This window comes from Scylla paramamosain, chromosome 32 (assembly GCF_035594125.1).
Source record: "Scylla paramamosain isolate STU-SP2022 chromosome 32, ASM3559412v1, whole genome shotgun sequence".
Taxonomy (NCBI): Eukaryota; Metazoa; Arthropoda; class Malacostraca; order Decapoda; family Portunidae; genus Scylla; species Scylla paramamosain.
The window spans coordinates 10714407-10736818 of NC_087182.1; the positions used below are offsets into that span (position 1 = coordinate 10714407).

The 22412-nt window shown below is 37.2% G+C and overlaps 1 protein-coding gene across 1 annotated transcript in view; it reads right to left on the minus strand.

The window, feature by feature from the left end:
• Positions 1 to 22412, minus strand: part of LOC135089178 (hemolymph clottable protein-like) — a 159018-nt gene that overhangs the window by 24787 nt on the left and 111819 nt on the right. Inside the window, exons 29-35 of the mRNA XM_063984490.1 lie at positions 15642 to 15788; positions 14695 to 14826; positions 14397 to 14521; positions 5854 to 5989; positions 5548 to 5763; positions 5240 to 5359; positions 3479 to 3728 (exon numbers count right to left, since the gene is read on the minus strand). Of these exons, the coding sequence (XP_063840560.1) occupies positions 3479 to 3728; positions 5240 to 5359; positions 5548 to 5763; positions 5854 to 5989; positions 14397 to 14521; positions 14695 to 14826; positions 15642 to 15788 (1126 nt within the window). The remainder of the gene's footprint in view (positions 1 to 3478; positions 3729 to 5239; positions 5360 to 5547; positions 5764 to 5853; positions 5990 to 14396; positions 14522 to 14694; positions 14827 to 15641; positions 15789 to 22412) is intronic.

A 22412-nucleotide genomic window follows, 5' to 3' on the forward strand; every position in this document is an offset into this window, starting at 1 on the left:
GTGCTAGGGAGTACAGACAGCACAGACAATCCACAGAATGAGGATTACTGCCCACGTTAACAAAACCACCCACGTCCAACAAGAATATTATTATACACTCTGACCAGAGAACAGCCTACTTACTGTCTCCCCAAAAGAGAGGCCTATACCTCCGATGCTGCTGTTGGAGACTGAGGAAAGGGTAGACAGCTATAATCTAGCAGAATATTGAGAGGTCCTCTAATCCCAGACACTCACAGCTGGGAGTTCTGAGCATCAGTAGAATTTAACAATACATGACATTTAGAACACAGCACAAACAAAAAATTCAGACACACTCAACCCACAATAGGGTGCTGCACTTCGGCAGAAGAGGTTGGGTAGGTGGGGAGGTGAGAGAACAGGTGTCTGTTATCGTCAAAATTTAGGCATAAATATAACAAACTACTGGAGAACACAGGACTGTGTGTAGTCATACACCACCCACAGGAGCAGCAGGATACAAGGGGCCCTCACGCCCTTCGCACAGCATCTAGATTCGCCCAGATCCAGGCCTCCATAGGGTTCAAATAGTACCCATTATGATAAGGTGCCACACGATTATCCCACCTGTAGGTATAGATCAAATATGCCCTTCCTATTTACGCCTCACCACGCCTCTCTAAGCTATGCGTCTGGTCTTTCCGATACTCGCCTGCTACTGAGCTGGCATCCATGGGAGAGTCAGTTGGCTAGTCCTGACAACACCAGACACAGAATGGGGGCAGGAAGGAAGGGAGAGAAGGGAGAGAGTAGAGATGTGGGGAGGGGGTGGGGAGCAGCGGTGAAGGGCCACCCAGCGCCACGCTTTTACTCAGATCGGTTTCTCTCTCAAACTATCATATCGGTCTCTTCCTCAAACTAAACCTTATGTTTTAAAAATCATTATGGGGTTATTTGGAGGATTGGATGAAAATTGATTACTATATGAAGGAGAGCAACTCCTCAACTACTTTCTCTACTAAATACAACTCCCAGAAAGGAAGGGAAGTGGTATAAATTAAGAAATTAAGAAATCCCAACTTAACAAAGAGTTACTATAAACAATGCCATGACGCCTGTCACATGCTGCTCACCATTCATTCTCTCTCTCTCTCTCTCTCTCTCTCTCTCTCTCTCTCTCTCTCTCTCTCTCTCTCTCTCTCTCTCTCTCTCTCTCTCTCTCTCTCTCTCTCTTCTGCTCCCTTTTACATCTTTCATCTTCTCACTTCTCTGTTCTCTATAGCTTCTAATGAACAAGACGAGCTGCATAATATATATATATATATATATATATATATATATATATATATATATATATATATATATATATATATATATATATATATATAAGTTGTACTAGCAAAGGACACCAAAAATTTGGAAAAAAGACTAATAAAGTGCCAGTACCAAAAGCAAGGTGAAAAAGGGTATCCAGAATCAGAGGATAAGTGTCTTGAAACCTCTCTTGAAAGAGCTCAAGTCATAGGAAGGAGGAAATACCAAAAACAGGAAGGAAGTTCCAGAGTTTACCCTCCCCCCCCAAAAAAAAAAGAAAAAAAAAGGGATGAATGATTGTGAATAGTGGTTAACTCTTACATTAGAGAGGTGAACAGAATTAGAGTTGAGAGAAAATTAAAAGTCTTGTGCAGCGAGGACGCAGGAGGAGGGGAGGCATGTAGTAACCAACATCATAACAACAGTAAGTAGCTTTAGGAGACAACAAGAGATGCAAGATTTCGGCGACGAGAGAGAGGTTGAAGACAGTCAGTTAGAGGAGAGGAGTTGATAAGACGAGATGTTTTTTATTTCATCTCGTTGAAGAGAGCAGTATAGGTGGAACCCTCACCCATATATATATATATATATATATATATATATATATATATATATATATATATATATATATATATGAAGCTTACTCTATACATGGGCAAGTTAACAACTTGCCCATATATATATATATATATATATATATATATATATATATATATATATATATATATATATATATATATATATATATATATAACAAACTACTGGACAACACAGGACTGTGTGTATATATATATATATATATATATATATATATATATATATATATATATATATATATATATATATATATATATATATATATATAACAAACTACTGGACAACACAGGACTGTGTGTAGTCATATATATATATATATATATATATATATATATATATATATATATATATATATATATATATATATATATATATATATATATATATATATGAAGCTTACTCTATACATGGGCAAGTTAACAACTGAGGAGAGTGAGAAGAACTGCCGGAGACGGCTCACAGTCATGGAATATGTTTTAACGAGAGACTAGATGTTAAGTTTCTACTTTAGATTAGAGTAGACCGAGGGTGTTCAATGTAGAAGAGATTGACAGATGAATGTCACTGAAGGGATAGTTAAGAAGATTGTGTCAAGTTTATAGATAGAGGAATTGAGTTTTTAAGGCACTGAATAACACTGTTCGTTCTGCCCCCGTCAGAATGTTTAGAAGAATATGAGGGTAGGCATTATATGACATCCCTGAGTGAAGTTAATACAATTTCTGAAGGGTTGCACGCTTAAAGCCACATTCGCACCAGGAAACATTACTTGGAAACAAATGTTTTACAAACTGTTTCCAAACATTCATCCATCCGTCTTTCCACTTATTTATCCATCCATCCATCCATCTACTCATCTATCCATCCATCCATCTACTCATCCATCCATCCATCCATCTATTCATCTATCCACTCATCTATTTAACCATCCACTCATCTCTCCATCTATTCATTTATCAACTCATTCATCCATTCATGAAAAATGTTTTCCACATTTAAGAAACATTGTTTCTCTGTCTTTCGTCCTTTTTACTAGTCAACTTTGGAACTCCCAGCATGCTTTTGTAGGTATTTGCATCTACCTATCTATGACTTGAACTCTTCTAAGATTTCGGAACACATGAGTAATTTAGCATAATTCTTTTCGCTTTGGTCTTTAGGAAATTTTTTTTTTAAATGGGATTTTTTATGCATTAATATAATACATATGCATGAATTAATTTATATATATATATATATATATATATATATATATATATATATATATATATATATATATATATATATATATATATATATATATATATATATATATGTTACAGTCAATACCTGAATCCAGACAATTTGTAAAGTGACTTATTTTTTCAGGCAATTTGTGAACTGCCTGGTTAGGTTAGGTTAGGTTAGGTTAGGTTAGGTTAGGTTAGGTTATAACCTAACCTAACCTAACCTAACCTAACCTAACCTAACCTAACCTAACCTAACCAGGCAGTTCACAAATTGCCTGAAAAAATAAGTCACTTTACAAATTGTCTGGATTCAGGTATTGACTGTAACATATATATCAATTCATGCACGGACGAAACACCGAGTGCCAAAATCTTACCGTTTTCCTGAGAAAGACCTGTAGGCTGGAAAATGGCTCTGTTACATTCCTCACGGTATCCCGACAAAACTCTCTTCTCGTTACGAAGGGTAAACCTTCTGCAATCTGTACGAGCACTGGTACTCCAGGCGAGGGTGTATAGGGCAGGATCTGAATAGAGGCAGCCTGTGGGACCCATCATATCATTCAGTGGTTCTCCATCGTAGTTTCCACAGATTCCCCTCACTGCTCCGTAATAAAGGTCAGATACCTGTGGATAAAGGTGAACTTTACACAATGGAAAAATGTAATTAAAAGGCTCGTTATATTGACGTTTTACGTCAATATAACGAGCCTTAACAGAGACAATATCAGATAATCGATTTCAAGCCTGACAAATAAGTCTTGCATCTAATGAACTCTATATACGTCATTATAAGCAAAGGAATTTCGTTAAATACAGCATCGGTAAATTTTTTGTTACTTGAGACAGGCTGTGGTGCAGAGCAGCGTCAGTGGTAATGGTGATGGTGATAGATGCACTCTTAATTACTTCTTTATTCATTTAGCTTAATTTAAAGTATCAAATGATCTCCACGAGCGGATTATTCTCCACCCTTTCCCCACATACTCATTTATATAAGATGTCAATGGGAATAAAAGAAGAATCATAGAAGAGAGGGTGTGGTAGCATGTAACTCCCCAAACCACTCAGAGTTCCTCTTAATCAGCGTCTTCATCGCTTTATCCCACTGCAGTGCTTTGAATGCGATGTAGCACCAAAGGGCTTCACGACAGCTGAGGTGAAGATGACACACGAGAAGCGTAGTTTCCGTACGGGTTAGCTGGTCTATAACCCACAATGTTTTCTCTACATCAGTTATTTATCATTATATTAATTCAGTCTGTTTGCCTTGTTAAATTCCTCTCGCATTGTTATTGCCAGAATCACGAGGAAATATAATAAGATTGAAAAAAACTCAAGTGCGAGTGTCTGAAAAAAAATAAATAAATATATACAAATAATTAAAATAAATAATTAAATAAGAAAAAAAAAGGACAAATGCAACATGTTAGTCACGGAAGGGAAGGAAAAACACCGCCGCCGTGCAGCACAGCTCATCAGCTGACTGCAGCATGGCCCCCGCTAGTTGTCCTCTCGTGCGTGTGAACTTTAATCGAATTCACTTTGCCTGTGTTGCAGTGAGCAACACCTTTCTGTTTTGTGAGATATCACATCATAAAGTATGTTGACAGCAAACTTCTCTGTGGTAGAGATGAAACATGGAGGTAAATTAAATAATAAGTAAACCAGACGAATGTGTCTGAGGCTCTGGTTTAGGGAAAGTTATTTTTAATAAAGTTTAATACAGTAGCATGTTTTTATCTTCTGGAATATAACACGTGATATCACAACTTATCATCATACTTTAAAACTATATCGTTACTCGTTATCATTCACAATAATTAAAGACATTTAATAATTTTAAACAATAAGCAATTTGCTTATGTAAATAACATGAATTTCTAAATGATTACTTACTTCTCTGGTAGCACAGAATGTAATCATAATTGTATTATTTCTTACTCATACACTGTTTATTTACACTGCTAGTAGTTTCAAGATTCCTTTCACAATCAATACTCCAGTACAGGTTAGTTTTCTTGCCATGAATTTATTAATGAAAATTTAGTTTCATATCGATGTATTTAACTTACACAATATTCTCTGATCAAAACTCCCATTCATCACCCTAACCCTCCCCTAATCTAGAAACTCACCATCATATCGACTGTGTCTCCCACACGAATTAAGACCATTCCGATCTTAATCATCATACTATTCTGCAGGCGATGCACGACGAATTTCTCGTTGTAACCGATCAGGGGTTCGTCATTTACCTGTAGAAAACTAAGAATTAGATCACAGCTATAGGTTAAAGGTACACACACACACACACACACACACACACACACACACACGTCTCGCGAGCATGTGCGCATATATTTTATATTATCAAAGAGAATGTTTAGTTTCCCACCTTTAGTTTTGTTGCTTATAGAAATACTGGTAGTAAAAATATACTTGCCAAGATATCTGATCGTGTTACGTCGATAACCGCTGCGTATGAAGGTGCAGTTAGGCGCACTTCCCATTGGTCGGTGAAGCGAACCTGGACAGCTATTTGAAGATCGTTGTAGGCTTCATTACTTACCATATCTAATTTTGAATCTGAGTATATTGTGGCAGTTACCCAACAAGAAGGTCCTTGGAATGCATAGGTAAGCCCGTCATAAGTCTGCACCTGTAAAATTAATGGTAAGATCAGAGATAGATGTTGTGTGTGCGTGTGTGTGTGTGTGTGTGTGTGTATGTGATTTCAATCCAAACTTACCGAATCACTGGTTACATGGCAGACTTTTTCAAAAGAATCGAAAGTATCGTAGGGTGATAAATACAGTACGTCAGGCACGAGGAACACTGAAGTCACTTCAGGACGGGTTACTGTGACATTCCACTCCTCCTCTTTCCTGCAAGAAATAGGAATGATAGTAATAAACAGTAGCCTGCTCTTGACTCCTTCCGTGCTTATTCTCCGTTTTCTTATATATATATATATATATATATATATATATATATATATATATATATATATATATATATATATATATATATATATATATATATATATATATATATATATATATATATATATATATATATATATATATATATATATATATATGAAAAAAAAAATGTTGAAGTCTTTCCTATAAACATAGTACAGAACACAGCATTATAATGCTGTGTTCTGTACTATGTTTATGCATACAGTGTAAACACCTATATTAGCTAATGGTCAAAATTATCATGGTTTTAGCCTTACAAACGGGACAAAATGATTGTTGTGCAGGATTCAAGAAACCTTTCACTTCTCTTCTGAAGATGGTCGACGAAAGATCGAAAGACGTCTTGAGAGCAAATGGACACCGTTAATTCTAAAAAGAATTATGGACCTTAGTAACCCCACTTGTTACATTGAACTCAATAATGCAGTCGTCGCTGCTGACTTCAATCAAGCACACACACACACACACACACACACACACACACACACACACACACACACACACACACACACACACACACACATAAATATATATATATATATATATATATATATATATATATATATATATATATATATATATATATATATATATATATATATATATATATATATATATATATATATATATATATATATATATATATATATATATATTGTTATGTGGGGGTAAGTACTGAATAGAAAGAAGTAAGAAGAAGAGGAAGTCATAAAAAAGATGAGATGAAGGATGAGAGAGAGAGAGAGAGAGAGAGAGAGAGAGAGAGAGAGAGAGAGAGAGAGAGAGAGAGAGAGAGAGAGAGAGAGAGAAGGTGCGGAAAGTGGACACGTCACTGATCCCTAGCCTCTCGTTTCTCGAATGTTAGAGTACATTTCTCTGAACATAGTCACTCCCGTTTCTCACTTAATTTTTCATATTTCCTGTTGTCCTTTTGTACTGAGTCTTACCCAATATTTATTTAAAGAGTCCTCTTTGCTTATAGTGTAATCATTTTCCATCCAGCCCTTATAGCATCTCTGTAATGATTCTTTTTTTTTAAGATAATCACTATGTAGAGCAAAGTTATTGTAAGTGAGGCGGGCGGGAGTGTGTGCGTCACTACCCCACCCTTTCTTCTGTACCCCCACCTCGTTGTAGCAGAGTGAGAGAGCATCCCAAACTGCCTTCCCACGCCTCCGGGGTCACTCGTTGTCTAGTTGACCACAGGCCTGGATGTGCATCTCGAGGCAGAGCGGGGCTTGGAGAATTTGCATAATTTATATTTAGACGGTATTTAGATTCAGATAATACTATTTATCTAGTAAAGCAGTAAGCCTCTGCTGATGATAGGTAAGAAACAGATACCTCCAAAGGCCTGCCAGTGATTGTTGAGCCTCATAAGTTGTTAGGTAACGCCCCAACGACTCCTCGGCTGTGTGCGTCAAGTATCTGGCGTTTTGGAGCGTTCGGTGGGCCCTCCATTTTGTCTGTGAGCTGTTTGTTCTCGTCTGTGTCGTATTTGCTGTTTTGTTAAATGTTACTGTGTTCCTGTGTTGTTTTATAGAGGATTACTATGTAGTAAAGTATTCTTCGTCCCCGGGCAGTTTCATTCGTGTGAGGGCGGCAGGGCCTGTCTTCTGGGAATCTGAATATAATATTGCACAGCAGAGGGAGACAATATTCTATGGAATGTGGGTGGATTTTGTCTTGTTGTTTGTCAGGGCGGTATTCCATAGAATAATATAATTCTTCTATGTGTCTGTCGTTAGTCGTTGCTGTGCCTCCTAGAACATGGCTAATGATTATTTCCCAGCTGTTGGAGTGACTTTATCGTTGTGGTACTTCCTTGCCTGTAGACGGTGAAACAAGCTGGCGACCTCAGTTGTGTAATTCACCACAGGAGGTCACAAGGATCCTGCGGAGGTGAACGTGAGCTTCGCTCTATACTGCACTGGAAGTGGCAGGCCGACCCTGGTAGTGGTGGCCGAGAAGGTGAGCAGAACCTGGTGTTACGACCATCAGTGTACAGGGCGCAAGAGTCCTTGTTAGGATCTTATAACGCGCAGTTGAGCTCTGCACCAAGTTAAGTAGGTAGTGACTCGGGGGAGCGAGCCGAGGTAAAGGCCGCTGTGAGAGGGGTAGGAGTTGCGGTCGTAAGAAAAGGGAGAGAGAGAGAGAGAGAGAGAGAGAGAGAGAGAGAGAGAGAGAGAGAGAGAGAGAGAGAGTGCGATATTTGGTAATATCAGGTAATCAAATATAAAATAGACACTAAAATAGAAGAATTTACGGATAAATTTGATAATAATAGTAATAATAATAATAATAATAATAATAATAATAATAATAATAATAGTAATAATAAAATACTGTACAAGTAGTATGTGGTTTATTAATAGCAACAGCGAGATGCTAGACAATATGTGGAAAGAGATATTTCGATTTCAATTGTGAATATCGTAAATTACACTGTCCATAAGATTTCGGTGGTTATGAAAATTAAATAAATTCAAAAGTAAGAAATTGGAGATATCCATAAGTGTCATTTAGTTGCTTTTTTCCATCATTCAACAATGAAATTGCAGAGATTGAGGACCAGCTGCAGGAGCCTTTGTTAATTGTTATACATTCCTCTCTTATGAAATTCACCTGGCGATCTTTTAGGAATATATCCACTCAGAATGTTTACGAGTGCGATGTCGATGGCTTAAGTTTTTTTGGGGGGAGCATCTGCGTGCAAGGCACTGCCGGCCACCAGGAACAACTGGCAACTTTTGTTTTTTGCAATGTTGAATACAAGGATCTGTTATACGAATTATTATCTGATAATTTCAAATACTTTATAAAAATGAAAGGCGTAGGTGAAATATCAGAAGCACAACGACTGATTAAATTTCATCCAATCTTTTATTTCCTTATTTATTTAGTTATATTTATTTATTTCAGTTTTATTTATCATTTTTATTACTTCTTTATATATATATATATATATATATATATATATATATATATATATATATATATATATATATATATATATATATATATATATATATATATATATATTTCTTTTTTTTTTCAGGGTGGATGAGGAGGAAAGTGATTGATGGTATGGAAAGATGTCTTCGGTCTAGGTCCTGTATCCAGGTTACACATAAGTTCTGGCTATCTCCAACAAATTGAAAATGCATATATTGTAAGATTTTTTAAATAATAATAATTAATTATGATAATAGTAGTCTGCTTCAGCATCCGCGTCTCCATACTCGAGAAAAGTCAGAAATTCGCATCTGCTTAAAAGAAAATCTTAGTATGCGTCAGCATCAACACCAGCGATTATATATATATATATATATATATATATATATATATATATATATATATATATATATATATATATATATATATATATATATATATATATATATATATATATATATATATATATATATATATATATATATATATATATATATATATATATATATATATATATATCCACATCCGAACATCTACATTTTTTAGACATCCGATACATCTCTATAATCAGCGCCGTCATTCCTCTGTAACCGATGAAATAAGCGCCGTTCATCCCTTGTAACCGATAAAATCAGCGCCTTCGTCCTTCTGTAACAGATAAGCTGAGCCTGGCTGTTCACTTCTCGGCAACACATCAGGCTGCTGGAACCAGTGTAAATAAAGCGGCCGTTGAATGAAAAAAATTTGTATTCAACTTCAAATGCAGTTAAAGTACACCTTGATCATTATTACTTTCTATGCAGCAGCTTGTTGCGTCGACCACCATAGGCTCAGACTTTATAACGTTAACGACCTCAGGGGCGAACGCTTGCCATCGCCTTGCATGTAAATTGTTTATATCTTGTTATAGTATTGCTTCAGTTTAGATACAAAGATGAGGTCTTATAGTGAAGAAAGTTGTGATGAACAATAAATGTTGTTGTTCTATACATACGAGTACATGGATATTTGATATCGGAATTATCATGCACGCTTTTATATCACTTGTTTTAGCTCGCGTCTTATATATGTAATCTAGCTTGACATCATCAGAGTCAACAGTGATTGAAGAACTGACATATTTATAGATATCCTCTAATTAAAAATTATAAAGTAATTATAACGCGCTTATATATATATATATATATATATATATATATATATATATATATATATATATATATATATATATATATATATATATATATATATATATATATATATATATATATATATATATATATATATATATATATATATATATATATATATATATATATATATATATATATATATATATATATATATATATATATATATATATATATATTTTTTTTATGTAGGAAGGATACTGGCCAAGGGCAACAAAAATCCAATAAAAAAATCCCCACTGAAATGCCAGTCCCATAAAAGGGTCAAAGCAGTAGTCAAAAATTGATGAATAAGTATCTTGAAACCTCCCTCTTGAAGGAATTCAAGTCATAGGAAGGTGGAAATACGGAAGCAGGCAGGGAGTTTCAGAGTTTACCAGAAAAAGGGATGAATGATTGAAAATACTAGTTAACTCTTGCGTTAGAGGGGTGGACAGAATAGGGATGAGAGAAAGAAGAAAGTCTTGTGCAGCGAGGCCGCGGGAGGAGGGGAGGCATGCAGTTAGCAAGATCAGAAGAGCAGGTAGCATGAAAATAGCGGTAGAAGACAACTAGAGATGCAACATTGCGGCGGTGAGAGAGAGGCTGAAAACAGTCAGTTAGACGAGATGTGTTGATGAGACGAAAAGCCTTTGATTCCACCCTGTCTAGAAGAACAGTATGAGTGGAATACCCCCAGACAGGTGAAGCATACTCCATACATGGACGGATAAGGCCCTTGTACAGAGTTAGCAGCTGGGGGGGTGAGAAAAACTGGCGGAGACGTCTCAGAACGCATAACTTCATAGAAGCTGTTTTAGCTAGAGATGAGATGTGACGTTTCCAGTTCAGATTATAAGTGAAGGACAGACCGAGGATGTTCAGTGTAGAAGAGGGGAACAGTTGAGTGTCATTGAAGAAGAGGGGATAGTTGTCTGGAAGGTTGTGTCGAGTTGATAGATGGAGGAATTGAGTTTTTGAGGCATTGAACAATACCAAATTTGCTCTGCCACAATCAGAAATTTTAGAAAGATCAGAAGTCAAGCGTTCTGTGGCTTCCCTGCATGAAATGTTTACCTCCTGAAGGGTTGGACGTCTATGAAAAGACGTGGAAAAGTGCAGGGCGGTATCATCAGCGTAGGAGTGGATAGCTCAAGAAGTTTGGTTTAGAAGATTATTAATGAATAATAAGAAGAGAGTGAGTGACAGGACAGAACCCTGAGGAACACCACTGTTAATAGATTTAGGAGAACAGTGACCGTCTACCACAACAGCAATAGAACGGTCAGAAAGGAAACTTGAGATGTTACAGAGAGAAGGATAGAAGCCGTAGGAGGGTAATTTGGAAATCAAAGCTTTGTGCCTGACTCTATCAAAAGCTTTTGATATGTCCAAAGCAGAGAGCAAAAGTTTCACCAAAATCTGTAAAACAGGATGACCAAGACTCAGTAAGGAAAGCCAATAGATCACCAGTAGAGCGGCCTCGACGGAACCCATATTGGCGATGAAATAGAGGTTTGTGAAGTGATAAATGTTTAAGAATCTTCCTGTTGAGGATAGATTCAAAAACTTTAGATAGGCAGGAAATTAAAGCAATAGGACGGTAGTTTGAGGGATTAGAACGGTCACCCTATTTAGGAACAGGTTGAATGTAGGTAAACTTCCAACAGGAAGGAAAGGTAGATGTTGACAGACAGAGCTGAAAGACTTTGACAAGGCAAAGCGCAAGCACAGAGGCACACTTTCGGAGAACAATAGGAGGGACCCTATCAGGTCCATAAGCCTTCCGAAGGTTTAGGCCAGCAAGGGCATGGAAAACATCATTGCGAAGAATTTTAATACGTGGCATGAAGTAGTCAGAGGGTGGAGAGGGAGGAACAAACCCAGAATCGTCCAAGGTAGAGTTTTTTTAAGCAAAGGTTTGAGCGAAGAGTTCAGCTTTAGAAATGGATGTGATAGCAGTGGTGCCATCTGGTTGAAATAAAGGAGGGAAAGAAGAAGAACTAAAGCTATTGGAGATATTTTTTGGCTAGATGCCAGAAGTCACGAGGGGAGTTAGAACTTGAAAAGTTTTGACACTTTCTGTTAATGAAGGAGTTTTGGCTAGTTGGAGAACAGACTTGGCATGGTTCCAGGCAAAAATATAAAGTGCATGAGATTCTGGTGATGGAAGGCTTAAGTATCTTTTGTGGGCCACCTCTCTATCATGTATAGCACGAGAACAAGGTGTGTTAAACCAAGGTTTAGAAGGTTTAGGATGAGGAAAAAGAGTGAGGAATGTACGCCTCCATGCCAGACACTATCACTATTATGCGCTCAGCACACAAAGACGGGTCTCTGACACGGAAGCAGTAATCATTCCAAGGAAAATCAGCAAAATACCTCCTCAGGTCCCCCCATACTGGCAGAGGCAAAATGCCAGAGGCACCTTTCGCTTAGGGGGATACTGAAGAGGGATTGGAGCGATAGGACAAGATACAGATATGAGATTGTGATCAGAGGAACCCAACGGAGAAGAAAGGGTAACAGCATAAGCAGAAGGATTAGAGGTCAGGAAAAGATCAAGAATGTTGGGCGTATCTCCAAGACGGTCAGGAATACGAGTAGGGTGTTGCACCAATTGCTCTAGGTCATGGAGGATAGCAAAGTTGAAGGCTAGTTTACCAGGATGGTCAGTGAAGGGAGAGGAAAGCCAAAGCTGGTGGTGAATATTGAAGTCTCCAAGAATGGAGATCTCTGCAAAAAGGAAGAGGGTCAGAATGTGCTCCACTTTGGAAGTTAAGTAGTCAAATAATTTCTTATAATCAGAGGAGTTAGGTGAAAAGTATACAGCACAGATAAATTTGATTTGAGAGTGACTCTGTAGTCGTAGCCAGATGGTGGAAAACTCGAAAGATTCAAGAGCGTGGGCACGAGAGCAGGTTAAATCATTGCGCACATACACGCAACATCCAGCTTTGGATCGAAAATGAGGATAGAGAAAGTAGGAGGGAACAGAAAAGGGGCTACTGTCAGTTGCCTCAGACACCTGAGTTTCAGTGAGGAAAAGAAGATGAGGTTTAGAAGAGGAAAGGTGGTGTTCTACAGATTGAAAATTAGATCTTAGACCGCTAATGTTGCAGAAGTTAATCAAGAAAAAATTGAGGGGGATGTCAAGACACTTAGGGTCGTCGACAGAAAGGCAGTCCGACCTGGGGACATTTATGGTCCCCTCCCCAGATGGGGACTCCGAGGCTGGTGTAGGAGTCGCCATGATGATTTTAAAATTTTTGAGTGAAGGGTGTGTGTGTTATTAGGTGCTTGTAGTTTTGTGTGGAGGAAGAGAGTTGTCTTTAGAGGGCGGGCTATGACTGCCCCCTTGTGTTGTGAGACACAAAGGGAAACGTTCAGTGAGGTCACAGCTAGGTTTAATGATAAGTTCACAGCACCCCTCTGAACAGTGCTTTAGACATCACTGGGAGTAATTATCGTTTCGGCAGGTGTCTACTGCCTCCTCCAGGAAATATATGAAATATATGAAATATTTTTTAAGTCCTTACACTAACTTTTGCCTAGAATGATCATTTGCCTCACCTATTGTAATTAATCATTTCACCATGCATAGAAATGTCTTACGGATGTGAACAAATGATAATTGTAAAGAAAGACGGAAAACAAAAAAAAAGAAAGTATTTCTAAAAATATTTCGTAACATAGAGAGGTGTTTTTTTTATTTATATATCTATTTATTTATTTTATTTATTTATTTATTTATTTATTTATTTATTTATTTATTTTATTTATTTATTTATTTATTTATTTTTTTTTTTTTATGCAGGCGCAGAACAAGATCTTTTTGTGAGAGTTGTGTCGGTTCCCTGCGAAATAAATGTGATCGTTAAGTTAGATAATATCTATCAAGCATACTCGTCTTTGCATCCCACCTTGCTGACTTTTTTTTTTTTCTTTTCTTTTCCATACCGCTTTTATACTTTCCTTGTAGGCTTACTTATTCTTTGATTGTGCTATATTGCTGCAACATATTTTTGGGGATGGGAAACCTTTCAGACTTAGTGTGTTTTACATTTCGGATTTTAATGTGCAACATAAGATTGAAGGGATGCTCTATTACTATATTAATGTAAGTCTTCTATCTTATATGACGGAAATCCTGTTTAAACTAATCTAATCCTTATTTTACTTACAAAACAGCTTGCACGATGAGCTCGTTGCCTGGTCGGTCACCTTCACTCTTCACATTAGCAGTTGAAAGAGACTGTAGTTGATTTAAGGTGAGAGCTTCAACAGCTTTAAACAAATGCCTGAAATCCTGGAGACAGAAAGGTAATCTTAATTAACGAATAACATTATGGAAAGTGACTTCATTACCCATACGTAATAGTCATAAAATATATACAATAGTTAAAGATACAGATGGAAAGTAAATAGATAAATGATTATGTTTCAATGTATCGGAATAAATAAAGCAAAACATAATTTCACCTGTGTCCATGTTACTGCAGCGATTACTTGGTCATACGTTAGCCGACCTTTCATCAAAAAGTCTCCGACACAAGTGTCCTCCTCCGTTGACTGGATATTTTGCACGGCTGCAGGACTTACTCCGAACATACCCTAGGTAATATACGCAATATAATATAATGTGTGTGTGTGTGTGTGTGTGTGTGTGTGTGTGTGTGTGTGTGTATATATATGTATATGTATATATATATATATATATATATATATATATATATATATATATATATATATATATATATATATATATATATATATATATATATATATATATATATATATATATATATATATATATATATATATATATATATATATATAGAGAGAGAGAGAGAGAGAGAGAGAGAGAGAGAGAGAGAGAGAGAGAGAGAGAGAGAGAGAGAGAGAGAGAGGATGGGGGCGTTGGGTCGATATTGTACGGGATTGAGACATGGAGCAGGAAAAGAAGAAATTGAATATAATGGAGATGTGGTGTCTTTACATATAATTTCCTATTACAAGAAATTATGCGCCGTATTCTTTTTAGGAAGAGAATTCTTCAACGAAAATTGGGATTAGCTGACGGTGTAGTGATTAGTACATTCCACGGATAACCTTCAGGTCCAGGGTTCGAATCCCTGCCGAGTAGTGACAGTGATTTTCTGATTTCGTGATGTACTCCCCGCTTACTTACAAAAGAACAGGTATGGAGCAATACTGAGGCTGTGACCTTGCACTCCAGCAAGATCCTGTCACAATAACCTCGTTTAAACATCCAAAAACCAATATGATATACTGTAGTATATAGCTTAAGCCCTTTCCTACCCATTCGTCCACTAAAATAATTTAGGTCGATTACTACAAAACATAAATTCAAAATATTTAATGGAAGTTTATATAATTTGCAACTGCAATAAAATATTTCTTCTTACCTGCATCTTCATTACAGCCGGTCCATCACAGTGACCACCGGCGTACAAGCTCACGAGAAAAGTTGCTGTGAGATCCGTATCAGAGAGAAGTTCTTTGGGCACCAATGGCAACACAAATGGAGTTTCCACTTTTACGTCAAGGCAAGTCTGTCGTAAGAAAGATCATATATATCTATCTATCTATCTATCTATCTATCTATCTATCTATCTATCTATCTATCTACCTACCTATCTATCTATCTATCTATCTATCTATCTATCTATCTATCTATCTATCTATCTATCTATCTATCTATCTATCTATCTATCTATCTATCTATCTATCTATCTATCTATCTATCTATCTATCTATCTATCTATCTATCTATCTATCTATATATATATATATATATATATATATATATATATATATATATATATATATATATATATATATATATATATATATATATATATAGCAGAATTACCCGGCGTTGCCTGGGTAAAATTCGACTCCCAAGACCCTGATTCTGTCGTTTGTTTGGGTCCCTCCTATTGTTCTCCGAAACTGCGTCTCCGAGTTTGCACCTTGCCTAGTCAAACTCAACTCTGTCTCTCAACATCTACCTTTCCTTCTTGTTGGAAGTTTACCTACATTCAGCCTGTTCTAAAAAGGGTGACTGTTCTAATCCCTCAAACTACCGTTCTATTGCTTTATTTTCCTGCCTATCTAAAGTTTTTTTTATCTATCTTCAACAGGAAGATCCTTAAATATATATCACTTCACAACCTTCTATCTGATCGCCAGTATGTGTTCCGTCAAGGCTGCTCTTCTGGCTTTCCTTACTGAGTCTTGGTCATCCTGTTTTAGAGATTTTGGTGAAACTTTTCCTGTTGCCTTAGACATATCAAAAACTTTTGACAGAGTCTGGCACAAAGCTCTGATTTCCAAACTATCCTCCTACGGTTTCTATCCTTCTCTCTTTAACTTCATCTGAATTTTCCTTTCTGACCGTTCTATTGCTGCTGTGGTAGACGGTCACTGTTGTTCTGCTAAATTTATTAACAGTGGTGTTCTTAAGGGTTCTGTCCTGTTACCCACACTCTTCATGTTATTCATCAATGATCTTCTAAACCAAACTTCTTGTCCTATCCACTCCTACGCTGATGATATCACCTTGCACTTTTCTACGTCTTTTCGTAGACGTCCAACCTTTCAGGAAGAAAACAGTTCTCGCAGGGAAGCCACCGAATGCCTTACTTCTGATCTCTCTAAAATTTCTGATTGAGGCAGAGCAAACTTATTATTGTTCAGTGTCTCAAAAACTCAATTACTCCATCTATCAACTCGACACAAACTTCCAGATAACTATCCCCTCTTTTCCAATGACACTCCCCTCTTCTACACTGAACATCCTCGCTCTGTCCTTTACTTATAATCTGAACTGGAAACTTCACATCTTATCTCTAGCTAAAACAGCTTCTATGAAATTAGTTGTTCTGAGACGTCTCTGCCAGTTTTTCTCACCCTTCCAGCTGCTAACTCTGCACAGCGACTTATCCGTCCATGTATGGAGTATGGTTCACATGTCTGTGGGGGTTCCACTCATACCGCTCTTCTAGACAGGGAAGAATCAAAAGTTTTTCGTCTCATGAACTCATCCACTCTAACTTACTGTATTCAGCCTCTTTCGCAGTGTTGCATCTCTTGCTATCTTCTACCTCTATTTCATGCTAACTGTTCTTCTGATCTTGCTAACTGCATGCCTCTTCTCCTTCCGCGGCATCGCTGCACAAGACTTTCTTCTTCCTCTCATCTCTATTCTGTCCACCTCTCTAATGCAAGAGTTAACCAGTATTCTCTATCATTCATCCCTCTCTCTAATAAACTCTGAAACTCCCTGCCTGCTTTTGTGTTATCCTTCAGTTTTTTACCACCACCTTAGACTCTAATCCGGGACTGACATCTCAGTGAGCCATTTCTTTTTATTGGATTTTTGATGTCCTTGACCGGTACCCCTCCTACATAAAAAGATATAAATAAATAAATAAATAAATAAATAAATAATTAGTTACGGTATACCTGGTGACACCATCAAGAATTGGGTTACGGTGACAGATTTGCCTGAATAATCTAATAGTTTTGGGTTGGAAGTAGTTAAGACAGCCTATGCCACTCCCCGGATCAAGGGGGACCTCCTTACCAAATTTCATTACAATCAGGTCAATAGTTTTCCGTGAAAAGCGGACACACCCACACACAGACAGACAGACAGACAGACAGACAACGTGTTCTTTTTATTAGTATATATATATATATATATATATATATATATATATATATATATATATATATATATATATATATATATACTAATAAGAAAATACATTGTCTGTCTGTCTGTCTGTCTGTGTATGGGTGTGTCCGCTTTTCATATATATATATATATATATATATATATATATATATATATATATATATATATATATATATATATATATATATATATATATATATATATATATATATATATATATATATATATATATATATATATATATATATATATATATATATATATATATATATATATATATATATATATATATATATATATATATATATATATATATATATATATATATATATATATATATATATATATATATATATGAAAAGCGGACACACCCATACACAGAGACAGACAGACAGACAATGTATTTTTTTATTAGTATATATATATATATATATATATATATATATATATATATATATATATATATATATATATATATATATATATATATATATATATATGAAAAGCGGACACACCCATACACAGACAGACAGACAGACAGACAATGTATTTTTTCATTAGTATATATATATATATATATATATATATATATATATATATATATATATATATATATATATATATATATATATATATATATATATATATATTACAGTCAAAACCCGGAATCAGTCAAAACTAGTTTTAACTAAACCCGGAATCAGTCAAAACTAGTTTTAACTAGGTATTTTCAATGTGTTGGTGAACAACTAGTATTACCTAGGCAAAACTAATTATACCTTAATGTGTTTGATATAACTAGAAATATCAAAGTTTAACTAGTTAAATCTAGTTTTATCTGATCGTGTAAGTTAAAACTAGATTCAACAACGGTACTGAAAATGACCACTCGTTTGAATACCATTGCTCGTTTGAGTACCATTTTTGGGGAACTCAAACATAACATCCCCATCTAACCTAACCTAACCTAACCTAACTAGGTTAGACTAAAAGTGAAACTGGTGTAGTGCCGGGGAAAACATTTATATGTATAAGTAGCATTTGGTTAGGTTAGGTTAGGTTAGGTTAGGTTAGATGGGGATGTTATGTTTGAGTTCCCCAAAAATGGTACTCAAACGAGCAATGGTACTCAAACCAGTGGTCATATCCCTCACCTACTTTTGACATTCAGTACCGTTGTTGAATCTAGTTTTAACTTACACGATCAGATAAAACTAGATTTAACTAGTTAAACTTTGATATTTCTAGTTATATCAAACACATTAAGGTATAACTAGTTTTGCCTAGGTAATAATAGTTGTTCACCAACACATTGAAAATACCTAGTTAAAACTAGTTTTGACTGATTCCGGGTTTAGTTAAAACTAGTTTTGACTGATTCCGGGTTTTGACTGTAACATATATATATATATATATATATATATATATATATATATATATATATATATATATATATATATATATATATATATATATATATATATATATATATATATAAAGGAAGAGAGAGAGAGAGAGAGAGAGGGTGGGGGGAGAAAGATAGGTACAATTATGTAAATCAATAGATAGATAGCGCAGTGGAACCGCGCACACTAGTGTTGAGGTTGTCTTAGACACATGGGTTCGAATACTGGCCACGGTCCGATGGTAGGAAGGACATTCACTCGATGAAACGGTTCCCAGTTGCCGCATCAAAGTCCTCCTTTAGGAGGCACCGTCCTAGCTCTGATAAACTAGGGAAACCGGGCATAAAACCAAAAAAAGAAAAAAAAATAGATAGATGGGTAATTAGCTTGAAAGTTGCATAGGTAGAGACATAGATCTTGATCATTATTCCTTCCTCCAATTCATATTAGGGATTCGATGTTTAAGCAGTTACTTTTGTTATATACGAGGCGCTCTGTTAGTCGCCTGATTATATATGGCATAGCTGTAGTGTTAACCTGGGTACTGCTAGTATGCCTGATGGAGGTCAACCTCACAGCCAACAACATGAGGTCCTCTACTTGTAGCTGGATATACGTCTTACACCCAGATCGTGTATTCTTCTTCGCTTACCAAGAATACGACAATATCCAGACTTAAACTCAATAACTCCACTAATTTTTTTCCCAACTACGTTTGAGAAAGTGTGGAATTCCATGAATCCTTTATGTGAGGAAGTTAAACTTCCCCATCTCCAGCGGAACACTCCGACATACTCGTATATCTACGGCAGATCATCTGCAGGCAGTCCCAGAGTATAAAGGTCTGCGCCTCTCCAGGAGTGACAATCTCACAATAAAAAGTCAACAGTCTCGTGATCCGACCCAGTCTGCCTGCAGTTGTTGGTGAGAGAAGTCTCGCTGTACAGCCGGTTCCCAGCTCTCTATCCGGAAATGTTTTGATCACCGTCCTGCGCCACTTACTTGCGTCTCCACCTACGTGGAAGCAAGTATTACCTACCGCCAGCGCCTCCTTCAGGAGACGTTGCAACAGTACCACGCCATTGAGTGGCACTACTAAAAGAGGACGCAGGTGAACACTGTGTCCGTCAAAGAAAATGCAGATGGACACACTGTAACCATCTTCCCCAATTTTTGCCCCGTCCTGTCTTAAATGCGTCTCCCGCACGAAATATCAGAATGGGGAAGACCCTGCAACTGAGGACACCGGCGTGTTTAGTTGTAGAAGAGGGTAGTTCGGCTTGCTTATTTCTCTACAACTTCCTTTTTTTCCTCGGTTCTGGGGTGAGAACTGGTTTTCTCCCATTGCACTCTCAAGATTCGGGACGCCCTGACAGAAAACAAGTCGGGACTGCAATGATCGCTCTGCTGCTCCCGGCTGCATTTTTCCTAAGTCTGGAAGAGTATATACATGGGGAGAAATTAAAGCCAGTCAGTGAGCGACTTGAGCCTGGCCAAATGTTGCCAGCTGCTGATGTCATTACACACCTATGCATAATTGAAATTTTTACCTTCAAAGTTAATAATATAATATTTTAGCATCCATTGAAGACGTTGTCGATAACTGATGCAATACAACGCAACATTTCGCTATACTTTGAAGGGTGTGATGCCTCCGTGTATCTGGTAAAATTCACTCATAGGCATATCATTTCCGTTTCTTGATTTATTTGCCTAAGTTATCCATTTAGCTCTGTAAGCTCTCAGAATTGTAAATGTTACCTTACACAGCATACAAACTTCATATATAGGCTTACTCCCAGCCACGGCAACACACAAGGTTGCCATGGCTGGGATTAAATGAACCATATGGCTGGCAATGAAAATGGGGCTGCGAGGGCACTTCGTCACTTGAAAGTAGCTGGTCATTTAAACCTACGACAGGGCCCTTGGTGGAGCCGCATACAAACCACGCGGAATGGTGGGAAGGCTAATATATTGCTCGGCCACATCTACTAGGCATGGTCTCAGGCCCAACAAAGTGTGACTGCAGGGTAACTGCTAGGAAATAACACAACACAACACAACATAGCACAGATTGAACCACTTAGAAGTTGAGGATGAGATACTAACATAAAGGTGTGAAAGAATGCTGTGCCAAAGCCAATCGCAGAGTGAGAAAAGACAGAGTTCATACTAGCGTGACGTCAGAACAGCGAATCATAAGCCAAGAAAGCACGGTGACATCACTGGGTGCCTCAGACAAAGAGGATATGACATCATATGCAATAGAAATTTGAAAGAAACTCCTCTAGAAATACACTAATATCTTACCAAATCGTAACCCAAAAGCTGTAGACGACTGATGAAGATGGCGGTGATATTGGCTGGCATGGTACATAAAAGGCGACAGGACGGCCAGATGCAGAACAGTATAAGTTGACGGGAGCATAGGGTGACAGGGGCAGCCGGCCAGGAGAAAAAGCCCAGCCAGAGGTCCACAAGCAGCAGAAGAAGGCACCGTAGGAGTAGATGTGGTGCGCGACGAGTGCAAGCGGCCGTGGCAGGAGGAAACCGCAAGCAGAAAACCCACATAATCAGTAAAAATACCACAGCAAGTAGCAGGAGCCAGAAGGGGGAACAGCATCGGCGGACAAAGGCAGGGAGGCAGGCAGGAGAAACCAGACCAGGAGGTCCCGAAAGTTGTGCAGGAAGAGCACATATGAAGACAGGCAGGCTGCTTAGTACAAAAGTTGATCAGCGGGCAGATAGGAATTGCGGCAGAACAGTCAAGTGGTAGCAGTATGGAAGCACAAGCTGATGAGGGCAGGCAGGTAGAACAAGCTTGACCAGAGGCCCACAAGCAGCACGAACAGGCGGGCAGAGCAGTGGCGGAGATGAAGAGAACAGCACAGGATGACAAAAGAGCAGGCAGGCAGGAGAAAAAGCCCAATCAGAGGCTCACAAGCAGCAACAGAAGAGCAAAAAATTCAAAAGTCACTCAACAGATACACAGGAAGAGCAGCAAAGAAGTTAGGTGGTGGCAGCAGTAGGTAGCAGGTAGCCAGAGACAGCTTAATTAAGGAAAA